At 39.7% G+C, this 23,450-nt stretch overlaps 2 protein-coding genes across 3 annotated transcripts; both read left to right on the forward strand.

The window, feature by feature from the left end:
- Positions 1-23,406, forward strand: CALHM3 (calcium homeostasis modulator 3). Of its 2 annotated transcripts, XM_072130800.1 has the most exons (7): positions 1-91; positions 1,869-1,974; positions 3,379-3,664; positions 8,153-8,408; positions 9,350-12,259; positions 16,611-16,866; positions 22,199-23,406. In XM_072130800.1, the coding sequence occupies exons 5-7, from the start codon at positions 11,973-11,975 to the stop codon at positions 22,628-22,630; spliced, it is 975 nt and encodes a 324-aa protein (XP_071986901.1). In that variant the 5' UTR covers positions 1-91; positions 1,869-1,974; positions 3,379-3,664; positions 8,153-8,408; positions 9,350-11,972; the 3' UTR covers positions 22,631-23,406. The 2 variants fall into 2 exon arrangements, with proteins under 2 accessions (XP_071986901.1, XP_071986902.1); XM_072130801.1 differs by lacking the exon at positions 1-91 and having other exon boundaries at positions 1,835-1,974.
- Positions 3,151-9,697, forward strand: LOC140105450 (calcium homeostasis modulator protein 3-like). The gene is made up of 4 exons (XM_072129406.1): positions 3,151-3,220; positions 3,379-3,664; positions 8,153-8,408; positions 9,350-9,697. The coding sequence occupies exons 1-4, from the start codon at positions 3,151-3,153 to the stop codon at positions 9,695-9,697; spliced, it is 960 nt and encodes a 319-aa protein (XP_071985507.1).
- Positions 23,407-23,450: the final 44 nt, after the last annotated feature.

Consider the following 23,450-nt stretch of genomic DNA (forward strand, 5'->3'; position numbering starts at 1 on the left):
CCCCAATAAGTATAGTTCTTTCATGCTGCCTGGGGTTGTAATGTCATAAATCTGCCCAAGTTCCATTTAAGTTCTGCCCGCTAGAATTAAGGTAACACTATGCTATATTGTTACACCTTGCTCTGACATTTTACTTTTTATTGATTTAAAGGTAAGGTCACACAACCCCCAAATTAGTCAATTTAAACCCTTAAAGGACATCTACCACCAGGATCAAAGATTGTAAAACAAGCACAGTGACATACATGTGTGTGTGCTTCCCCCTGGTAGGATCTGCTCTTCTTTTAGCTTCTTATGCCCTGGTTCTCACAAAAAAATACGAGGGCCTACGGGTTCCATAGGTATTAATGGAGTCTGGAACCCGGAGGCTCATTTGCAAAATGGGTTAAGATTTTTTTCTTAACCCATTAAGGACGCAGGGTTTTTTCGCTCATTTCTCGCTCTCCACCTTCAAAAATCCATAACTTTTTCATTTTTACGTGTACAGACCTGTGTGAGGGCTTATTTTGTGCGCAACAAATTTTACTTTCCCGTAATGTTATTTATTTTAACATGCCGTGTACTGCGAAGCTGAAAAAAAATTCCAAATGTGGAAAAATTGTAACCGTTTTTATACGGGCATTTTGGGACGCGGCGATACCTAATGTGTCTGTGATTTTTACTGTTTATTATGTTTTATATCAGTTCTAGCGAAAGGGGGGTGATTTGAATTTTTAATATTTTAATAATTTTTTTATTTTTTAAACTTTTCTTTTTCTTTTTTTTCCACTATTTCTTAGACCATCTAGGGTACATTAACCCTAGATGGTCAGATCGCTCCTACCATATACTGCATTACTACTGTATTGCAATATATGGCATTTTTGCAGCTCATTCATTACAATGAGCCACTGGCTCATTGTAACGAATCTGCAGATGCCAAACGAAGACCCGAGGCTACCATGGCAACCGATCGCGCCGCCGTCTTTTAAATGCCGCTGGCGACTTTTCCGGCGGCAACGAAACGGTTAATAGCCGCGATCGGTGCAAGCGGTGGGGGTTTGCTGCAATATGCAACAACCCCCACCTCTGTATGAAGAGGACTCAGCCCGTGAGCCCTCTTCATACATACCCTAAACCTCTGCACCGTAGAGCTACGGCGCAGAGCGTTAAGGGGTTAAAAGCAAGGGCATAAAAAGCTAAAACAAGAGATGATCATGCCAGAAGGGGGACACACCAGTATGTCAGTGTGCTTGGTTTACAATCCCTCATCCTGGAGGTAGATGTCCTTTAAGAGGTCAGAGAGCTTCATCATTCATCCACTTGCGAGAACACCGCTTTGTCGCCTGCAAAATGAGTCTGATTTAGGGTAGACTAGATTGGCATGATTTTCCACTGAACCCATTTTGGCCTACGGACACAGATTTGTTTTTCTCTTCTCGGCTTCAGTGATTTATCACTGATGCCTTACTGACCCACTTCAGTTTTTTTTCACTGATCAGTGGTCAATTTAGAATCTGTTCTCTTTGTGTTCCCTGAAAGCACTGGATTAGTAACCAAAAAAAAATGAAGTGTGAAAAAGCCCATTAAAAGGAATGGGTCAGTAAGGCATCAGTGATAAATCACGAAAGCCAGGAAGAGCAAACCAATCTGTATGTGTCCATAGGACAAAATGGGATGTGAAAAAAAATGCCAATGTGAACCCAGCCTTAATGGAGGTGTCAAGGAATGGCACCCATTAGCACTCAAAACGCTCCTTTACTTTGAAAAGTTAAGACTAGCAGAGTAAATGTACATTAAGACTTCTGCTATAGACAGAACCAGTTATTCCTGCCGTAGTAGAAGGTGTGTCCTCTCATATTATGTCTTTTCTCCTATGAAAATTCAAGAAACTTTTAAGAGCGCAATTAGCAAAATTCGTTTTCCAAACCGCACAGACCCATTTATAAGGTGATAAGGAAACAGAGAAGTTTTTCACAGTTTTCTACAATTAAGGTATGTTTCATCTATTCCTTCCTTTCCATATAAATCATAGTTTCATGTTAAGTAAGTTATAGCTACGCACATGTAGGTATGTAGTGTAAAGATAATATTATGTGATCCTTTTCCTATAATTTGGATTTCACCCCTGGCAGAGGTAAAACATTTATGCACCACCTTATTTTTTAGTTACATAGGAAAGTGTAATCTGCTGTACTTTTCTATTGTTTGCCATGTAGTAATATCCCCAGCATATCCCCAGGTTTCCCTACACGGACATAGAAGAATCACAGCCGACTTGCATCCACAGGCATTAAATAAAATGATTGTATGTTTTTTTTGCATCATGTTAAAAGTTACTTGTTTGGGTCAAAGTCACAATTTAGGGCGATGCTTTGCAATGTTAAAAGAAGCTTAATAAAGAGAGAGATCCCTTTTCTAAATGTGATTTGTTACAAATGAACCAGCAGAAATCTTTAGTTAAATACATATAATGGGACCTGCTGAAAAAACTTCCTTTAATGGTTCACAATGATAAGGGAACTGGTCAGTGCGATCTGGAATACTAAACCACCCACTAGTCCATAAGGACCAATGGTTTACTGTCCCAACTCGCCCTGTATGAGTTCACTATGTGGGCACATTGAAAATAACAAACATTTAGTCTCAACAGTCTCAGCGCCTGTGTATTGCGGCACAGCTTCACTGTGCAAGCGCCACAGGTATGGTATTGTCCCCGGCTCCCAAAAGGAGGCACAAGGACCATGATCTTCAGATATGAGTCTGATGTGCTACATCACACTCACATCTATGCGAGTATTAATGTTTGATTTTTACATTGTGCCCGTGGACAGATCTCATACAGGTTGATTTGGAACCCTAAACCATAAGGACTTGTAATTGATTTAGGGTCATAAATCAACCTGACAGGTTCTCTTTAACTTCTAAAAAGTGTTACATTGTGGCGGCAGTTTACCACCTATGCACAGGATGTCTACTTATTGGTTGATCTTTGCGGTTCTGACTGCTGAGACCCATTAAAGTTTTAAAACTTTTTCATTTACCATTTTATATATAACATTCTGGCATTTTACAGGTATAACATAGAAGGCTACTCCTCTTCCATCACCTTCTCGCTCCTCCAGTAGTCTCAGGCAGTCCAGGATGTGCTGCTTTAAAACAGAACTGAGCATGGCACGTCCTGAGCTTCCTCGGACTGCAGCATTAGGTCTTGATTCCTGTCTGTTGGACTGGAGCAAGGGTAACCACCTAGGTGCCCACAGAGAGGGTTCTGGATGCAATGGGTTCGCCACCACTGCTGTTGACCTAAATACAGACACCTCTACCTTTTAGGCAGGCAATACTACACAGCACTAACAATAATAATAATAAAAAGATTATTTTTTGTTTGTGTTGTAGAAACCATCATGGAAAGAGTTATAAAATACTTCAAGTCAGGCTCAGACGCCAAAATGAATGGAGTTTGTGGCTTGATTGTCCTGACAAGCATGGTAGTTTATAAGGCCTATGAATTTAAGTGCCCATGTATACCAGGATTCAACAAACCTTACGCTCTGATGGTCTTGCTGGCGCCACCATTCATCTTCTTCTTTGTTGGAATACTTGTCAGCCAGTATTGTGGGTCATTGACTATAGAATATTCTAGACCTGAAGGAAACAGAGCGAAAAACAAGAAAGTTTTAAAGTAAGTCTGAATATATCATCAATTTCCAAATTACCTCGATCATAAAAAACATGTGTTTATAATGTCACACATATAGAATTATATGTTAGAATTAAAAATAGAAGCGTCAAATTCTTCTTCTTGAATATTAAAAAGAATTTTACATTCTGTGACGTGTTGGCTTGGTGCAGACCAATGCTTCTTTTGGCAACATTTTTCACACAATCTTAAAGACACACCCAAGACTCCTTTGCACAAAAATAATAAGTAAAATGAGTTTCCAACTAACGGTTACATAAAGTTATAGTAGAGTTAGATGCTTAAAGGGATGTTTCAGAGGCAATAAAAAATATTTTTTCTTCCATGCTTTCCCACCACTCTGCACTAGTCTGCTGCCACCACAGGAAACACCAGTAGAGGGCGCTCAGCCAGTGAAGCAGGTCACCACTATAATAAATTTGCAATTCTTTGATGTCCTTTAATGGGACTGAGCTGCTGCACAAGACACAAACAATGGACAGGTATAGTGAATTCTCCGGAAAAAAAAGCAGCCAAAAAATTCTACGTAATTCTTTTGATAGCATTGACAGCGCATTACTGTTGGTTAATAAGGTTTCTATTAAAATGCATATTTGGTGGTAAATAACTGCTGTGCGCTACCACCTCCACCAAGCATTAGAATCTGAAGCTTAAAAAAATAACTTTATTATGGAATTTTTTTTCTGTCTATTTATGAATGGACCACTTCCTCAGATAAGTATGAGATTTGTCTTGTGGGAATCATGGGGAAACTCTGGAAAGAGACAGAAGTCAATTAGGCAGCAATAGCAGTGCACCCGATAATGATTTGCTAACAATCCTCTCTCAACTAGGACCTTGGGTATGAAGATCACTAATTATAATAATCTAGATACAAGCCACTAAAGCTAAATTCACATTAGCGTTCGTTAGCTCCGTTAAAAAAGTGAAGAATGGAGGTTAAACGCATGAGTTAAATCCCATTGACATGAAGGTAAATTTGACTTCATTTGTTATGGTCTGTTTGGCATGGATCCGTTTCATAGTATCATAGTTTGTACGGTTTAAGAAAGACACATGTTCATCAAGATCAACCAAGGAAGAAAAGGGATTTATGAAAAACAATTCTACATAACATAACCATCAATGTTATTTAGATGTAAAAAGACGTTTAGACTCTTCTTGAAGCTCTCTGCTGTCCCTGCTGTGACTAGCGCCTGAGGCAGGCTATTCCACAGATTGACAGTTCTCATAATAAAGAAGCCCTGTCGCCTCCGGTGATTAAACTTTGTTTTCCCAAGAAAGTAGACAGTGCCCCCTCGTCTTTTGATTTGATTTAATCTGGAACAAATTTCCACCATATTTTTTGTATGGACCATTCATATATTTATATAAATTAATAATGTCCCCTCGTAGTTGTCTCTTTTCCAGACTAAGTAAATCTAGTTGTTTTAATCTTTCCTCATAACTGACACCTTCCATAACTCCTTATCATTTTTGTGGCTCTACGTTGAACCCTCTCCAGCTCCAGGGCTCCCTTTTTATGGACCGGTGCCCAGAAATGGACAGCATATTCCAGGTGAGGCTGAACCAGTGCCTTGTATAGTGGTAATATTACATCCCTATCACGAGTGTCCATACCACTTTTGATACATGACAAGATCCTACTGGCTTTATATGCATCTGACTGACATTGCATGCTGTTATTCAATTTATGATCTACTAGTACCCCCAGGTCCTTCTCAACAAGGGAATCTCCCAGATTCACTCCCCCAAGGACATATTTTGCCTTTGGATTATTTGACCCCAGGTGCATAACCTCACATTTATCCACATTAATCCTCATTTGTCAAGTGGACAACCAAACACTCAGTTTGTCCAAGTCATGTTTTCTTTCACCCTTCACCATTTTTTTTCCGTTCAATAAACGTATGTATAATGTATCCCTGTCTAAACAGAACAGGATGACATCAAATTTATACTGATGTCAATGGGATTTTTACCCGATATGTTAAACCTCCATTCTTTACTTTTTTTCACATGGCAAGAAACAGGAACATTAAATGAGCCTAAAAGATTTTTTGCCTTTTATCATGTAATATTTTAAAAAAGATTAATTTTAATTAGAGAGCACCATTGGTACAATAAAAATATTATCACAAATAATTGTAAAAGGCAAAACCTAAAAGTGAACTGGTAGATGAGAATTTCACCAGAGCTGACTGATCACAAGTAGTAACAAACATAAAGGGAGAATCTCCAGCCCATAATTAGACGTACAGATGATTCCACACCAAGTACCCAGGTCATTACATGTGGATGCAACAACAATAACATAACACTATTCTTTAGTCTGAGGATGCACTAACTTTGAAGCTCTGTGTGTACACAGCTGTGCAATGGCATTGTATAACAGGTAGAAAAAGATATGAAAACCATGACACAATTTCACTGGTATGTGATCCTGCATAGATCCAATATTATAGACACACATTTAATGCTCCAATAAATCAATGTTATGACTCTAATTTATTCACATGAGTTGCCTTGATTTTAAAAGTGACTGTAATGATCTAAGAGAATTCTATTAAGCTGTGAGAAAGCAAATATGTGACTTGCATTAAAGTACCAATAAAAGATGGGATTTGGGATGGTTGGTGCAACACACAATGGGGCAGATTTTACAATAGTGTTCAAAGAGGCCAGTAGGCAGGCATCTTGCAACTATTTTATGTCAGATTTATTATTGTAAACACTACTCTCTCAAAAATTTGCATTAGAAGCTGAACACATGAAACAAATTGTAGGAAAATGTACAAAAAAAACCCCATAAATCCCGTATTGCGTGGCCTCGCACTAGCCTGGAAGAATGGTAGGTCTGTCAGTATAGAGCTCTTATATTTAAGTGGGACTTTTTGAAAGTAAAAAGTCGAAAACACCAAGATCCAACTATTTTACTGTCACAAAGAGGGCCGTTTATAAATGGTAAATTCTCCTAAAAACTGTATGGCATTCAAAGGGGGGGGGGGATATTTCACGCTTAAGCTCATGGTGCACTCCTCCTGCCACGCCATATAAATTTAGAGGTTCCAGTCTCCCAATATATCTGGCAGGTGGTTGTGCTGTTGTACAATTTTACGCCAGGTCCTGCCTGGCATAGGAATATGCAACAACTCGCCCCAGAACTTCTGCAGGCTATAGCCAGTGAGCAGGCAAAGGGTAGGAACACCATTCACTGGCCCATTCCACGGCTGGGGATGTTCCCCTTCCCACCCATGGCCAGAAAATGAGATTATTTCAAGGTTTATACACCAGAAAACTGGTATACAAGCCTTGAGAAATTTCCCCAAAGTGTCTGATACTGAATGCTGAATTCAGTTGAATTTAAGTTGGTCTTGTTAAAGGGTTTTATCCACTTATACAAAACTTTACCAGGGCAAAATCCTAATAGGGTAAAACATATAATTCTTAAGCAGGTCATGTTTCTTAGGAAGGACAAGTCACATGACCCCAAGGACAGCAGGACTAGGGACCTCTTGACGTCCTGATGGCTTCTGGCACATGGACGGGGCCATGCCCTCATTACTGTATGCATGCTGCTTATGTGGTACCCTCTGCCATATCATACCCCCGGGGTGAACCTAAACTCTCTGCTGCCTGAGGCGAGCTATAAAATGGCGCCCCCTTTGCCCCATCTGGTAGTAATATATCCGGTTATATTTTTAGTAATTGGGTTCTCCATGCCGTGTCTCACACCCATGCTAAGATCAGGTGTGAAGAGACACTATTTTTAATTGTCAGGTCCTGCTTTATAGCAGACGACTGCACCCCTGATGCGCCCCTCATCTTGCTGCAGTAGGTGCTGCCTGAGGCAAGAGACTCAACTCGCCTCATGGCTGGTGCACCCCTACATACCGCCACTTTAATGGACATAGTCGCAGAACAGATTCAGTATTATTGCCGAGGCACCCCTTTGTCTGGGGAATATTTGAAGAGTCTTTAAACCAGTGCAGAGTACAACTGGACAGTTATCTGCTGCCCCAAATTTATTACTGTGTCTATTGCTGGATGATTATTCTGGTGTAGTATAAGGTCTCATTCAGATGCCTGTTGTGGGGACATGTATCAGATACATATCACAGACACATATGGTGACCCGGCGGTACACAGGGAAAAGATAGAGCATGCTTCTGCTATGTTTGTCTGTTAGACTAGGAGTCCTACTTTGCACCTTCTTTTAGTTGGTCTAGCTTAGACACGCCCCCTTATTAATAGGACACACCCATTATTCGTAAGAGTCAGAAAACAGACTAAAATTGGTTAATGTGGTGCACTGCATTCCAGGAGCAAATTGCTCCAGTTTTCTGGCGTTTTCAAATTGATAGATTTCTTCCATTGAGTCTATCTGACAACACAAAAATCATACGTTGCCATTCAACCCACAGATTTCAAACCTCTAGTACAGAGCTGACTAGTATTCTTCTGTTGTAGGCAAATGTTCATAGCAATGATGATCAGGGCACTGGCAGCGCCCATACTGTGGATCCTCGTCTGCTTCCTAGATGGAAAGATACTTGTCTGTGGATTCAGTGAGACACTTGATCCTGACCAGTTCGGAGGATTTGAGGACTTTCCTCAGTATGAAACATCAGTCCTACTTGCTAAAGTGCCCTGCAAGAACTTTGATCTGCTCCGTACGTCATCAACCAGGAAAGCAATATCCAGGTTCCTCAAAGTTTTATCACAGGTAAAATTAGTATACTATATTAAAAGTGCTGTCTGTAACAGGCTGTTATAGTGAAGCAGTATTTTAGCAACATACAGTGAAACAATTATATTGCAGTATATTGTATGAGCTATCAGACAAATTCAAATACCATAGGGGACCTAAAAAATAAGGAAAATTCAAATCACCCCCTCCCTAGAATGCATATATCAATAACCAAAAAAAATCATTAACATGTTAGGTATCCCTGCATCCCAAAATGCTATGACAGAAAAAAAAAAAACACATCCCAATTGCTACTCTGCGCCATTTTGCCCCACATAAAAATTTTAGTAGAATATAATGAAAGGGTACAGTTCTCTAAATGGCATCAATAGTATCAGCTGGTCCCATAAAAATGACCCCTTACACCGGACAGCTTTGAGAGCGGTTCGACGTATACATTGTACTCCGCCACAGTTTTAGATAGTGTAATCGGAAACCTCCGATAACGCTATTACTCTAACACTGCGGAGTTTGTTTTAGCACTTACTTCAGTAAGCAGCTCCTAGTGCCGAATTTCTTGCTAACTGGTCCTCTTTAAATGTGGAAGAAAGGCAGGCAAAAAAGTCACTGGAACAGATTTGTTTAATAAAATAGGCTACAAAGTTCATCATTATTATCTGCACTTTTAGTGTATGCAATTTTGTGGGAAGTTTTGCTACACTTTAAATGAAAAAATAAGTAACATATGTCAGTGTCGTCTTGAGCTTCCTATTGCCGGTAGTTTTTCACTGTGTTTTATACTGTTTTTGGTGGCAGAATAGGATCTTCAAAACAGTAATTTCTGTGTAATTTCTTTCATTTACTCTTATGGCATATGCTGTGCAGGGGAAAATCTTATTATATACAGCAGATACTTACTGATACTGAGGCATTATCAGTAGATGCAGCAGGGATGACTTTGACTTCTCTCTTTACAGGGCATTGGCTATATATCGGTTCTCACACTCATCTTCCTTGGTGCTCTTGCACGTTGTCTGATGCCACTTTTCACCACACCAGAAACTCTGCAAGCCCGCTATTGGACCAAGTACTCAGACATGGAGGAGAACTGTTTTGATGTGATGTGTATCGAGTACAATCATAAACTTGCTGAGAGGTGTGTGAAGGGTTACTTTGAAGGGACAAAGAAAGAAAGAGAACAGGAAGCTTATCAAGACAGAAGAAAATTCACTGATGTTCCAGTGGAAACATTGTTGTATGTGGACCAGTGGTACAAATGCCGTCCCCCAATAATTGGTGCAGAACCCCTAGAACATGAAAGCTAAATATCTCCAAAGATACATTTTTGCCAAGAGGCTGAGTGATACAGGGTATCTCAGTATCATCAGTCCAAAAACATAATGGGGCACTTTTACTTACAAAGCCATTTGAGTTCACTAAAAGTGCATTGTTCGCCTATAATGCTGCGTGCAGCAATTCACTAAGATTGTGCACCAGAAATTATGAATGTGTTGCTTCGCCGCTCAGGTCCAACAGAGTTCACCATCTTTTTTGTGGTGCACTTTTAACATAGGGCGTGCAACAAAATTTGAAAGTTAAATATGGTGCGCAGCACGAATCAGTCGGACCTTCTGACAGCACGCCCCCTAATTTGTATCGCATGGAAGCCAGCGCAGCTGCGCCACAAATGAGTTGCGTGAGACACAACCGCAGAGCAGACACTTCTTAAATACCCGTGCAAGACATTTTAGTCCTACAAAAGTGCAGCAGGTGACCCTTAGTAAATGAGCCCCAACGACTTTTGTTTAGCAAAACTGGTGTACCTTACCCCAGTGAAATTCATTGATGCTATAGTTGGTAGGTGCATTATTGGAATAGTTAATATAGATGGATGCTCTGAGCTGCTTGGCCTGGACAGATACACATCTATGAAATGCAAATTATTTCAAAAAGTTGCAAAAATTGTTGCCAAGTTCTGACATAGAAAGAATGATTTGGATGTAGACAGCACACACTTTAACAGCAGAATTTTACAATAGTGTGTCATTCATTTAATTACAATAAACATAGAAAAAAAACTATATAATACGCAGGCATTGGGGGAACGGTTGGGGTACTGAGCAGCAGTAGTGGAGAAAGGGGGTCAGAGTTTTGTGGCCTCTGTGAGAGAGCAAAGGCAGATTCTTTTGTTCTTACTGAATACAATGTGTGGGACATAACACAGCAGCTAGTCTCCAACCACTAGCTCTAGGACAATTGAGATTTAGAGATTTGATACAGTAGAAACTACTTGAATTATACAAAAAATCAACAGAAAGTGGGAAACAACTGGTATCTTACAGAGTATTTTTTACCCAGTACAACTGAAATTTGAATGGTCTGTAAAAGATTCACTGGTCATATAGAGGCTGTCCATGGGTTAATGACAAGATAGGTCTGTTCTTAAAGCGCAATTTGAGATAAATTTTAACGAGGGAGGGGGTGTTGTGAACATTTTTCTAATATACTTTATTAGGCAATTCTGCTTAGTTTGTAAAGAAATAGGCTGCAATGACCCTTGTAGTGATCCATATTCCAGCCGGTATAGTGTGCGTCTATGGAGTCCACAAGCTATTATCCTTCTGTTCTTTACACAGCTGTGAGCAAGGAGGATTAACTCCTGCACTTTCAGCTTGATATTTGAAAATAATGCTTATAGCAGACTGCAGCCAGGTAGAACCACAAAGGGTTAACACGCACTGTCCAGAGATGTGTAAACAGAGAGGGGAATAAAGCTGTTACTAAGCGGTACTTTGTAACCTGTTTCTTTATGAACTAAGCAGAATTTCTTAATGAAGTATATTAGAAAAATGTTCACAACACTCCACAAAAATTATCTGAAATGGCAGTTACTCTTCAAATTTAATTTGTTAATAATATGGAACTGGTTTATTTTGTAAGTGTAGCTCTAGACAAAATATAGTTGTCCCTACGAAAAGTGGATTTTTTAAATTTTGGGTTGTCACAAGGGTTAACAATAAAGATTTATGGCAGACACCTATGATAACGCTTACAGTTGATCATTACATCCTGGGGATACATTTCGGTAAATTACCGGCATCCACAGAGCTTCACCAGAGGTCACACTGGGAAGAGAGGTCCATCTGTAACTGGGGGTCATCTATTAGTCAGGGATTGCCTGAAATGTATATCTCTACCGTTTGTGCCGTGTTTCCTTATGTCCTTAGATTATGTATAATATAAAAAACTGATAATTCCATTAAAATTAAAAGAAAGATGGCAAATCAATTTACTATAACCGTAGAGTTTTGTACTCTCATTTGTGTCCTGTAAAAGATTCCCTTTCGAAAGACTTTTCAATAATGTATTCATGAAAGCAAACATTTGCCTAGCTCATTTACCTACACGGGCCGGACTCAACCTCTGCAGGTAACAATACAGGCTACAAGAACATTCACTCAAGCTTCATCTTATAGACTGCGCTGCTCAGAACTGATACACCTTCCAATCTAGGTAATAACACAGACCTAGAATACATTTATAGACGAGGACAGATTTTATAGTTTTCATACACATTAATTTAGAACAAAGCAGAACACCATGGATCGTTTCAAGATGATATTTCAGTACTTCCAATCAAACTCAGAGTCAGTGATGAATGGGATCTGCGGACTCCTAGCTCTGGCCAGTGTTAAAATTTACAATTCGTTAGATTTTAATTGCCCGTGCCTTCCCAAGTACAACATGATCTATGGCATGGGGATTATGTTTGTGCCTCCAGTTGCCCTTTTTCTGTGCGGTCTTATAGTGAACAGACAATCGGTTATTATGATGGACGAATGGATGAGACCCACTGGCAGAAGAAAGAAAGATCTGGCAATTGTGAAGTAAGTGATCAGCAAATATTTCACTGTTCTGCGAGGGGGTAGTAAATTAAATTAAATGGCTAAATGTAGTATAGACTTCAAGTTTATTCACACAAGGTAGCCAAAATGCTTTAACCTAAAAATAATTTTCATTTAATTTAAAAAGAGGTTATACGCATGGCATTCTGCAAGCCCTATGCGGATGAAATTTATGCAACAAATCTGCTTATAAATGTATTCTTTCTGGTTAAAATTAAAAAATAGCCACACTTTTTTAAAGTAATGTTTGATCTTTTTTTGGATCTAAAGTCAAAAGTGGGTGAAAAAGAATTTGTTCTTCCATTATATTTGTTCTCCCATTTCATTTCCTATTCCTTTTCAATCACCCACTGCCTTTGGCTTCACAATCTTCATAAAAAATGCACCATTATAAGTGTGGTTGGAACCTAGAAGAAGTCTATACTTACAATTCATACACAGTATAAACCTTTACGCTGTGATCACATATGCAGGGTTTTTTTTTGTCAAAGCAATAAGGAGCTCCAGCAAGAAGGAGACAGAAAATCAAATGTAGTGGGCTAAATGCTGTGTAATCCATTATGTTCAACAAGTAGTGTATGGTGAGATTTTATCAGATCTCATCCATGCACTAAATAATGAGTAACACAATAATGCATGGGAACTGAAAACCTGTTGCTAAATATAATTAATATGGATTAATTATAATTAATTAGTGTTAATTAATGTGGATTATGCTGTACATTTAACGGCCCGTTAAACACTAGAGAGTACAGTGCAATCAACTTGCATCACACTCCCAGCATGTGCTAGCAGGAACGTCTGGCCCAAACAGTGAGCAACCGAAACCAAACAGACATACTTAGTTCAGTTCCAGTTGCTCAGCATTTGCGCTAGACATTCCAGCACACGCTGCAAGTGTGATGCCAGTAGGACACATCACATTCACCAGTGTGTGAGGGTGCGGTCACACGTACCATTAGCGTTTCGCGTATGGAAACGCAAGTGATCGGTAACCAGAACCCAGTGTTTTAATGCAAGACATTGAGTTCTGATTACCGATCGCAGTCCTGCACCCTCAAGGGTCTTAGGCTAAATTCATGCGCTGTGTTCAAATTGCATTTAGGTTCAGGAAATAAGAGTTCTCCTTATGGAGAGTTTGCCAATTAAGACCGCCTCATCCAAACTCTCCATAAGGAGAACTCTAACTTCCTGGCCCAAGTCACAAAACTCTCACTCAGCCAAACCAGTTCCCAACGCTGTACTGAAGAGACCTAACCAGGTTGAAACAGCGCTGTCTACATCAATCAGTTCCTTCCGGAATAGATATACTGGTTTGGCTTAATCCCACATTATGTTATTAAGCTTCTTGTAAGTCATGCTTGGTATAAAGGGGACTGCCTTTAAAGGTAGCAACAAGAGGAAATGTTTTCATTTTCCAATCTTGGAAAACATATTTGCATATTTCCCTAAATTACGTTTAGTGGGGATCCACGAGGTATCGTCCCGCTCTGGTAGGCGCAGCCAGACTCAGTGATTAGATCGAGGTTTTTTAAATTCATAAAAAGATTTAATTAGACAGGTAAAACACTGTGTTTTACCCATGTATTAAAATCTTTTTATGAATTTTAAAAAAACTCAATCTAATCACTGAGTCTGGCTGCGCCTACCAGAATGGGACGATACCTCGTGGATCCCCACTATACCGCCAAGCCTGTCACCCTGGATGAACGGACCTGGGTCCCGTCGGCAGCAGCTCCTCTCTATTTATATATCTACGATATATCTCTCCAGTAGATATATACCAGTAAATTACACTTGAATCGTCTGCGCTTTTTATCTCTTTTCTCATATTGGCCCTGTTGGTGCATGTCCGTGGATCCCCACATCAACGCATTCAACGCTGGCCTTCTGTTTCTAAATTACGCTTAGAGATGGAAGTCAAGCACAGAGGCGAGGAGCTTCCCAAATCCCAGATTAATTTAGACTTAACCACTTGTGATCAGGAATGAGCAAAACATGTTTTGCATTATTTACTGGCAAAACATGTGATTCCCTCCAATTACAAGTGTTTAACCTCGTAGCGTCGTACATCAGATACATGTCGGATGCAGAGCTGATGCCTGCTCAGTTCTAGATCGAAGCCAAGTTGGCATCTGAATCAGCTGTAACTAATAGCTGACACCCGAGTGTAATACCTGCGGTCGGAGTGGTTCTCCCCCACGATCGCCAACCAGCCCTTCATACAACAACCCCCCCCCCGCGCGCGCGCATGCACACAGTCTTTGGGGGAGTGCCGATTGCTCAGGACCCCAGGGAAGTCCTCAGGTAGTGCACAGTGTCAGCCTATGCACGTGTATTGGCTGACACTGCTAATACCCTGAAATACATTATTGCAGGGTATTATCTTGAACAAACAACCAGATGATGAACATCATAGAAAAAAAAACATTAAAAACCCACCTGAAATTACATACCAGTATGTACTCCAGAATGATACTGTTGCAAAGTACATCATATCCTGCAAAAGAACAAGCCATCAACTAGCACCCCAGCCAAAAAAGTTAAAATGTTATGCCACTTGAAAGCCGACGATGCAAAAATGATTTTTCCCAACATTAGGTTTAATTGGCAAATTTAGTAAAACGTTAGAAAAAATTATTTAAGTATGGTATCCCTATAATCGAATTGACCCATAGAATAAAGATAACATGATTATAAGGCTATATGGTGAAAAGAAAAAAAAAGTTAAAAATCCAGTAAAGAATTGATGCTTTTCTACTCCTGCCTTCAAAAAAAGTTAAGTCTTTAACAATAGGGGATACCAACCCCAAAATGGTAAAACTGGAAAAAGCATCTCATACTGCCGTTATATGGCCCCAATAACAAAAAAGTTAAAATTTTATAGCCTAAAAAAGGGGCCAATGAGGAAACTAAAATCCCAGCAGCTGTACAGTGCTCCTTCCCTTCTGCACCTCGCCGTGTAACAAGTAAAATAAATAACAAGTAAACAAAAATAAATAAACGCAAAACTTATCAGTTAAAATTAACAGCTGAAATGAAGTACAACATGTGAGGGAAAAAAAAAGGAACAATCTCATAATTGCTTTGCCAAGTAAAGGTTCCAAAGTTATAATCACATAAAGCGATGCAAGTCAGAATACAAAATTTGGGGCTGAGCCTTAACCACTTAATAACGTAGCCATTTTGTAGCTTAAGTCTAAATACATCTGTGATCTGGAAACATTTTTTTTTCTTGAATTTTTTAAAGACAACACATAACATTGTCGAATGAGCACCCAGCGTTTTGTGTAATTAATGCGAAATACCAGGTGCTCATTCCGGAGCGCATGTGTGTCAGTGCAAATGCATATGCATTCTGGTCAAGCCCGTCCCTGTTATGTTTGAATTGCGTTTGAAAAGACAACTGACTTGCACACAGCCTGAAAGACTTAAAGGGGAATTTCCACGAAGACAAGATTCTTACATATACTCCGGATAACAAAATAATAAAAATAGTTTACTGTTATTAACAAAAATATAGGATTTCACAGATATAATTCCATCCTGTCTCTATCAGTCCAGGTGTTTACAAATTATGTTGTCCCTGAATTCGATTCACAAATCTTCTGACTATGGTCGGATTCTTCTCATGAATGGCTTCTCCCGCCTGACCCTCCCCCTGCATTACAAGACCAGCTCAGACATAGACACTTCCTGCCAGCAAGCAGTAGTGTGCAGAGACTTACTCTACTAGCTACAGGCAAGAAAAGGTCTTTATCCAGGGGGAGGGAGGCATATAGCAGACCTGACTTTGTGTGTGTTATCGGTGAGATAGTAGAGCCGAAGCGGATCGTTGTGTTTTATATCCATCTCATGGCTTTGATCTCTCTTTTTCTATGTATCTCATACTAGTAGAATGTTCAGAAGCTAAAACAAAAGTGTAGATAAACCCTCATAATCTAATCACATTGTCAGCACACAGCATCTCATAGCACTAGAGGAATCATGAAGTGTCGCCCACACTCTGGGATTTTGCACTGACCAGCACTGAGTGATAGTTTTATTGCCGTTTTATCTCCGTATTAACGCCCCTTAATTGCAAAGTAAAATTAAAAAAATTAAAAAATTGAAAGTTAAAAATTATCTTTACTGTTTAAACATCACTATGGGATTCAAATTTGAGAACTTTCTTTCATGGGCAAAGCCCTTCAAGGTTAGTAATGGTATAAAAGGTATTGATCATATATACCCCTACCTAAAATATTGACTAAAATACCCTCAGCATATGTACAATTTCTTCATGTTCCCCTCAACAAAGCTGTGAAAAGACTGCCTTGTTTTGTACTTTCAGATATATGTGCACTTCGGTCTTCACACGTGCCATGGTTGCTCCGGTGGTCTGGATTCTGACATCTCTCTTGGATGGGAATTGTTTTGTCTGTGCATTTAGTGGCTCGGTGGACCCGGACAAATTCCCAGGTTTTGCAAATAACACTTCACCAGAATTGCAAACCCTGCTCTACAAGGTGCCCTGTAAGGAAGACGTCCTGATCAGAAATAACACATCAAGAAAAGCCGTTTCAAGATACTTAAAATGCTGGTCACAGGTAAAGTGAACTCTCTGATATAGTGCTGAATTTCCAGCTCTGGAAAAAGTGAACTAACTTTTAATAAAATCATTTTAAAAACATGTGCATAGTAAAAGGCTGAAAAAAAGTTAGCTAGTCCTTAGTCATAGTGGGAAAATATTCTCTCCTCAGTGACAAAAGAGGGATTGTCCAGGAGGATAAACAACCTGGCTGCGCACAACAGCTATTGTGTAGTATTGTTCCTCGGCTCCATTGATTTCAAGAAGACTCAGCTGCAATACCAGACACAACCCATGGAAGGGAGTGGCACAGTTTCTAGATGGAGCGGCCATTTCTTTATAATTCTGGACATGTTCTGCAAGTAATACAGCATAATGCTATGATGATGTAAGAACCTGAACTCTGATAGAAATTTACACATATATTTCTTAAAGGAAACCTACCATCACAGATCTACCTGTTAAGGTAGATCCGGTGGCAGGTTGATCTAATGAATAGCACCCGAGCCCTTTTTAGGGCTAATCCTTTAGTCCCCACTAACTTTTTAAATCTTTCATGATTAAAATAGTTTATGATTTAGCTGCAAGGAGCTGTGCGCTGAAGATGACATAGTAGGAGGATCAAAAGAGGCTACTGCAGCGTGGAGCAGCCGCGCCATGTAGCTTCAGCTCTGGTTACTCCACGCCCCAGTAGCCTCCTTCAGAAATTTGCACGTTAGGGTCATAAAAGATTTTAAAAGTTTGCAGGGACTGAAGGATTGGCCCTAAAAAGAGCTCAGATGTTATTCATTAGATCAACCTGCCACCAGATCTACCTTAATAGCTAGAATAGGAAGAATAGTCCAGCACTCCAACTTCTTTAGGTAAAAAGAGTGTCATGTCCAGAGTTGCACATGGCTATTATATGATGTTGAACTAAAGCAAGTATCACTTTTTACCTAAAGACGTTGGAGTGCCAGACCGTTCTTCCTACAACGTCTCTAAGTCTTTGGATTGGGTGCCTTACACACTTTGCAAGTCTTGGAGGTCGGGTGAGTGGATACAATTCCTTATTGTTTGCTTGATTCCTTATTGTTAACCCCTTAATGACCGCCCTATCGGGTTTTTACGGCGGTCATTAAGGGTACTTCTTCTGATGCGACGCCTTTCTACGGCGGCGCATCAGAAGAAGTTTTCGGGACACCGGGTCTCGCTGGTGCCGGTGTCGGGCTGTGATATCACAGCCCAGACCCGGCACTAACACCCGGGATCGGAAAAACTCCGATCCCGGGTGTTTAACCCCTTGCACGCCGCGGTCAAGCATGACCGCGGCGTGCAAGTGTGTCCCCCGTGGATCGGACCCCCCCCCGGTGTGCTTACCGGGGGATCCGATCCCTCCTGCCGCTGCCCCGGGTTCCGACGAGTGACCCGGGGCTGTCGGCTCCTCTTCTCACCGGGTCCTGCCTTCCTGGCAGGACCCGGCTGTAAGTAACTGAGCATGCGCAGCATGCTCAGTTACTTTCACTATACACTGCAATACAAGTGTATTACAGTGTAAAGGCTTGAATAAGCGATCGGATGATCGCTTATTCAAGCCAAGAAGTAGAAAATGTAAAAAAGTAAAAAAAAAAAAATTAAATCTTTTTATAATATAATTAAATAAATAAATAAAATAAAAGTCCCATCATCTCCCCAGTAACACATAAAATGCAAATAAAGTAAATAAAACACAAAAACACGTACATATTTGGTATCACCGCGTCCGTATTAATCTGTACAATAAATCTAAATCAATATTGAACCCGCTCGTTGAACTACGTAAAAAAAAAACTCGAAAAACTTCCCATAATATACAATTTTTCATCAAACACCATCACAAAAAATGTTCTAAAAAGTGATCAAAAAAAGTTACGTTCCCTAATATGATACGACTGAAAAGAACAACTGTTTTCGCAAAAAATAAGCCCTCAACCAGATCTGACAACAGAAAAATACAGAAGTTATGGCCCTGAAAAGTTGTCAATAGTAAAAACAATGCGATTTTCTCCAATATTGGTTTTGCTCAGGAAAATTGAGCAAAAATAAGAAAAACTATATAAATGAGGTATCACCGCAATCTTAGTGAACCAGAGAATAAAGATAAAATATTATTTTTACGTTACGGTGAGCGGGGGGAAAAAAATGCTAACAATCCAAAATAAAAATTGATGATTTTGTTTGTGTCCCCCTTGAAATAGTTAATAAAATCTCATGAATAAGCTTTAGACTCCCAAAATAAATTATTTATACATTGTATCTCATCCCATAAAAAATAAGCCCTCATATGATCGCATTACCAAAAAAAATAAAAATGTATAGGTTGTACAATGTGACAATACAAATCTGCTGTGAATGGCGCCTCCATTCATTCTATACTCGGCCGTGCGCCCGTAACAGCAGTTTACCACCACATATGGGGTATCAGTACACTCGGGAGGAATTGGGCATCAAGCATTGCAGTGCGTTTCATCATTTAATTTATTCTGAAAATGTCAGTTTTGGCCTAAATGAATGTATTTTCCAAAAAAATTCCATAGTTTCTAAATCGCAGGTCCATATTTTTTAACCCATGTGAAACACTTAAAGGGTTAATGGACTTAATAGAAGTTGTTTTACATATGTTGAGGGGTGAACTTTCTATAGTGGGGTAATTTATGGGGTTTTACTATTATTTAGGCCTCTCAAAGTCACCTGAAAGCTGAGTTGTCCCTCAAAATGTGAGTTTTGGCAATTTTCATGAAAATAAGAAAAATCGCACCTAAAGTTCTGCGCCTCATAACATCCTAGAAAAATGACCGGAAACATAAAATATCATCCCAACATAAAGCAGATATTCTGTAAATGTTAATTATCAAACTTTTTGGGTAGTTTTACTTCCTGTCTGGAAACCAGAACATTTCAAACTTGGAAAATTAAGAATTTTTACAAACTTTTGCCAAATTTTCACTTTTTTTCAGAACGAAACGCAAAACTTATCACTTAAATTTTATAACTAGCATGAAGTACAATGTGTCACGAGAAAACATTCTCAAAATCACCCGGATATGTTAAAGCGTTCCGAAGTTATAACCAATTATCGTGACACAGGGCAGATTTGAAAAATCGAGTCTGGTCATTGAGCTGAAAACTAGTGTCGGTGATAAGGGGTTAATAGGTAGATCTGTGATGGTAGGTTTCCTTTAACCCCTTAACGACCTGTCCCTTTTTTGCTTTTCCATTTCCATTTTACCTCACCTTCAAAAATCTATAACTTTTTTATTTTTACACATAAAGATCTGTATTTAATATTCCATTCCGTGCAGGAAAAATTCCAAATGCAAATTCCTCAGTCAAAATAGCGATAAAAAGCATTTGTGCCGTTTTCTTGTGGGCTAGGATTTTACAGCTTTCACTGTGCGCCCCAAATGACATGTCTACTTTATTCTTTGGGTAGGTGCGATCACGGGGATACCAAATTTATATAGGTTTTATATTGTTTTCATACATTTCCAAAAATTTAAACCTCCTGTACAAAAATGTTTTTCTGATTTTGCCATCTTCTGGCGCTAATAACTTTTTCATACTCCGTTGGGTGTGTTGTCATTTTTTGCGACTTTTGATGACATTTTCAATGCTATCATTTTTGGGACTGTACAACCTTTTGATCACTTTTTATAGATTTCTTAAATATTTTTCAAAATGGAAAAACAGTGCCATTTCGAATTTGAGCGCTATTTTCCGTTACGGGGTTAAATGCAGTGAAAAACAGTTATTATATTTTGGTAGAATGGGCCTTTTGCGGACGCGTTGATACCATTTGTAGGGAAATGGGGGTAATTTGAATTTTTAGGGTTTTTTATTATAATTTTTTTTTTTTACTTTTTTTTTTTAATTTTTACTATTTTTCAGACTCCAAGTTTATCCAATCGATCCTATCATATAGGATCGGCATTCCTCGGCATTCATTGCAATGTGCAATTAGCACATTGTAATGAATGGGTTAAAACGAGACTGCCTCAGTTCTTCCCCCTGGGCCGCAATCTTTTTGAAGCTGCCAAAACAGAAAACACGCACGAATGGCGCTAGCACCAATTGTGGTTGTTACTGGTAAGTCTGTGCTGCAATATGCTGCCGTGAGCCTTCTCCATGCACCGGGAGTCGAAGTGCGCTGTACTATTATGGCTTGCGTCGGTAAGGGGTTAACATGGTGTAATGTTTAGTAGAAATTCAAAACAATAGGGTTAAGGCCTCAAGTTCACAACCGTCTAATGGTGACGCGAGCTGATATTTTTTGTATTGGCTCACATTCACGGCCGATGCATGCGCAGTACATCCCCATACTGTGAATGGGCTAACTGCATGTGCTGCAAAAGATAAAGCAGGTCCTATTCATGGCAGTAATCTTCTATGGACATCGGTTGTGTAGGTGGTGTTCACTTACCGATGTCAAACAGACTGTTTTAGATCTATCTGAAACAGATTACAAGCACTATAATATTGATTATCTACCCTTTAAAGGGAACCTACCACCACGAATCTACCTATAAAGGTAGATCGGGTGGTAGGTGGATCAATAGGACGTGAGGATAGCCCTTTTAAGGGCTAATCCTCACGTCCCCGCACTGTTTTGTGAACTTATATAAAATGTTTATGCTAATTTTGTTATGCGGCTACTGGGGAGTGGAGTAGCCGCAGAGGTGACCACGCCCCAGTAGCCGCATAACAAAATTAGCATAAACCTTTTATATAAGTTCACAAAACAGTGCGGGGACGTGAGGATTAGCCCTTAAAAGGGCTATCCTCACGTCCTATTGATCCACCTACCACCCCATCTACCTTTATAGGTAAATTCGTGGTGGTAGGTCCCCTTTAATGAGGTTTTCAAAGAATCTAGAAGACCTTAAGGGGGCTGGAGTCAGGGAGGGGTGGGGGAAGAAAGTATCCCACTTCCAATTTTGGTATCTGAGGCAGCCAGATGTTTTGGGGGAGGTCACGAAACCCATTTGGGGCATTAGTAGAAGTGATCCTGTGAAGGTCCCCCCCTCCCCCCAGAACTTCCAGGCCTGAAAAGCAAAAGAACTAGAGCAGGAAGATCCAGGAACTGGAGTAGAAAACTCCTTAAGATTTTCCATGAGAACATTGCTAATCATTGGAATGAAGGGGTTCTTTATTTCTTCTCCATGTATAGCGACTTAACAATATGTAAGGCTGAGCATAAACCCGTTATTGGGGTTTCCGGTGTCAGAATACCACCAATAGCAAAATCTATAATTGTTTTAGCCCCCAATAAACCCAGGACTTTCCTTCTTCTAGCCCAGTGTTTAATAGTCTATGTTGTTTCACCTTCTATTTAGGCTTTAGGATGGAGCATACTCTTGTGCCTTATCATCTTGGCCTTCCTTGCCCGCACCCTCAAGCCCTGCTTTGATCAAACATCTTTTCTACAAACTCGCTACTGGAGTAACTACATTGACATTGAGCAGAAGATCTTTGATGAGACTTGCTGTGAGCATGCGAGAGACTTTGCCCACAAATGCATTCTCCATTTCTTCCATAGCATGCACAATGAGATGAAGGTTGCTCACATGATAAAGAAGGCAAAAGAGGAGAAGGAAGACCGCCTCCATGGAATCACTGACAAGGAACATGTGAACGAACTCTTAAAGTCTTGGTACCAAAGTAAACCTCCACTGTCTATAAATCTTCCAACTCATCGACAACATGTAAAAGGGAAAACCAATGGCTGCTGCAGTCATGACACTGATGGCAAACAGACTGATGTGTAGGGTGAATGCCAAACTCTCTACATGCCAGTGTGATATGGGATACATAGCTCTTCATAAAAAAGATTTACCTCTTATATCCTAAATTGTTTAGTGATAACAGATCCAGCAGTCAAAAATTTTTACAATGCAAAACTGCAGCCATTGTAATATATTGGCCTTGTAGAGCCGATTTATCATACCTATGTTCATTTTGTGAAGGTGTATTCATATTCCATGACTGTAACACCCCCAATTACATTTTTGAGTTTTCCCTCACACTGCTTTGCTCTTGGCTTGGTGCACTGCCCCTCCCCTAATATTCAAACTGAAGCCTGCCACTCAAGTATTTTAATCAAACTAGCTGGGAGAGGTTGTGAAGAAGTTCAATGCAGAGAGCAAAGAGCACAGCAGTGTGAGGACAAATTCCTGTCCATTTCAAACATGTTGTGACACGCAACCATATTAGTATAAAACTAAAAATAAGGATTGTAAATCCTCAACATGTAATTCATTGTAGTGTACCAGATATCATGTTGGATAAGATTTTTAAAATGCTCTAAATAAAAGTATGCATTTTGTACTGGACGTTACAATGGTGCTGGATTATCTTGTTTGGGTCAAACTATTACAGAGAGAAGGGAGAACTGCATACTCTTGCAGGATATTTAACCCGTTCAGATGTTGTAGTCCAAAGCAGGTGAAGAGGACGAATTCTGCCTGTACCATTTGGTGAAAAAAGTTTACGAAAAAAAAAGTTAACTTCTCCCCCAATATATGAGGCATCAGTCAATTATCCCATATGGTGAAAACCATAAAACTACATTTTAATGCAGCTCTATGA

This window comes from Engystomops pustulosus, chromosome 11, assembly GCF_040894005.1.
Source record: "Engystomops pustulosus chromosome 11, aEngPut4.maternal, whole genome shotgun sequence".
Classification (NCBI taxonomy): domain Eukaryota; kingdom Metazoa; phylum Chordata; class Amphibia; order Anura; family Leptodactylidae; genus Engystomops; species Engystomops pustulosus.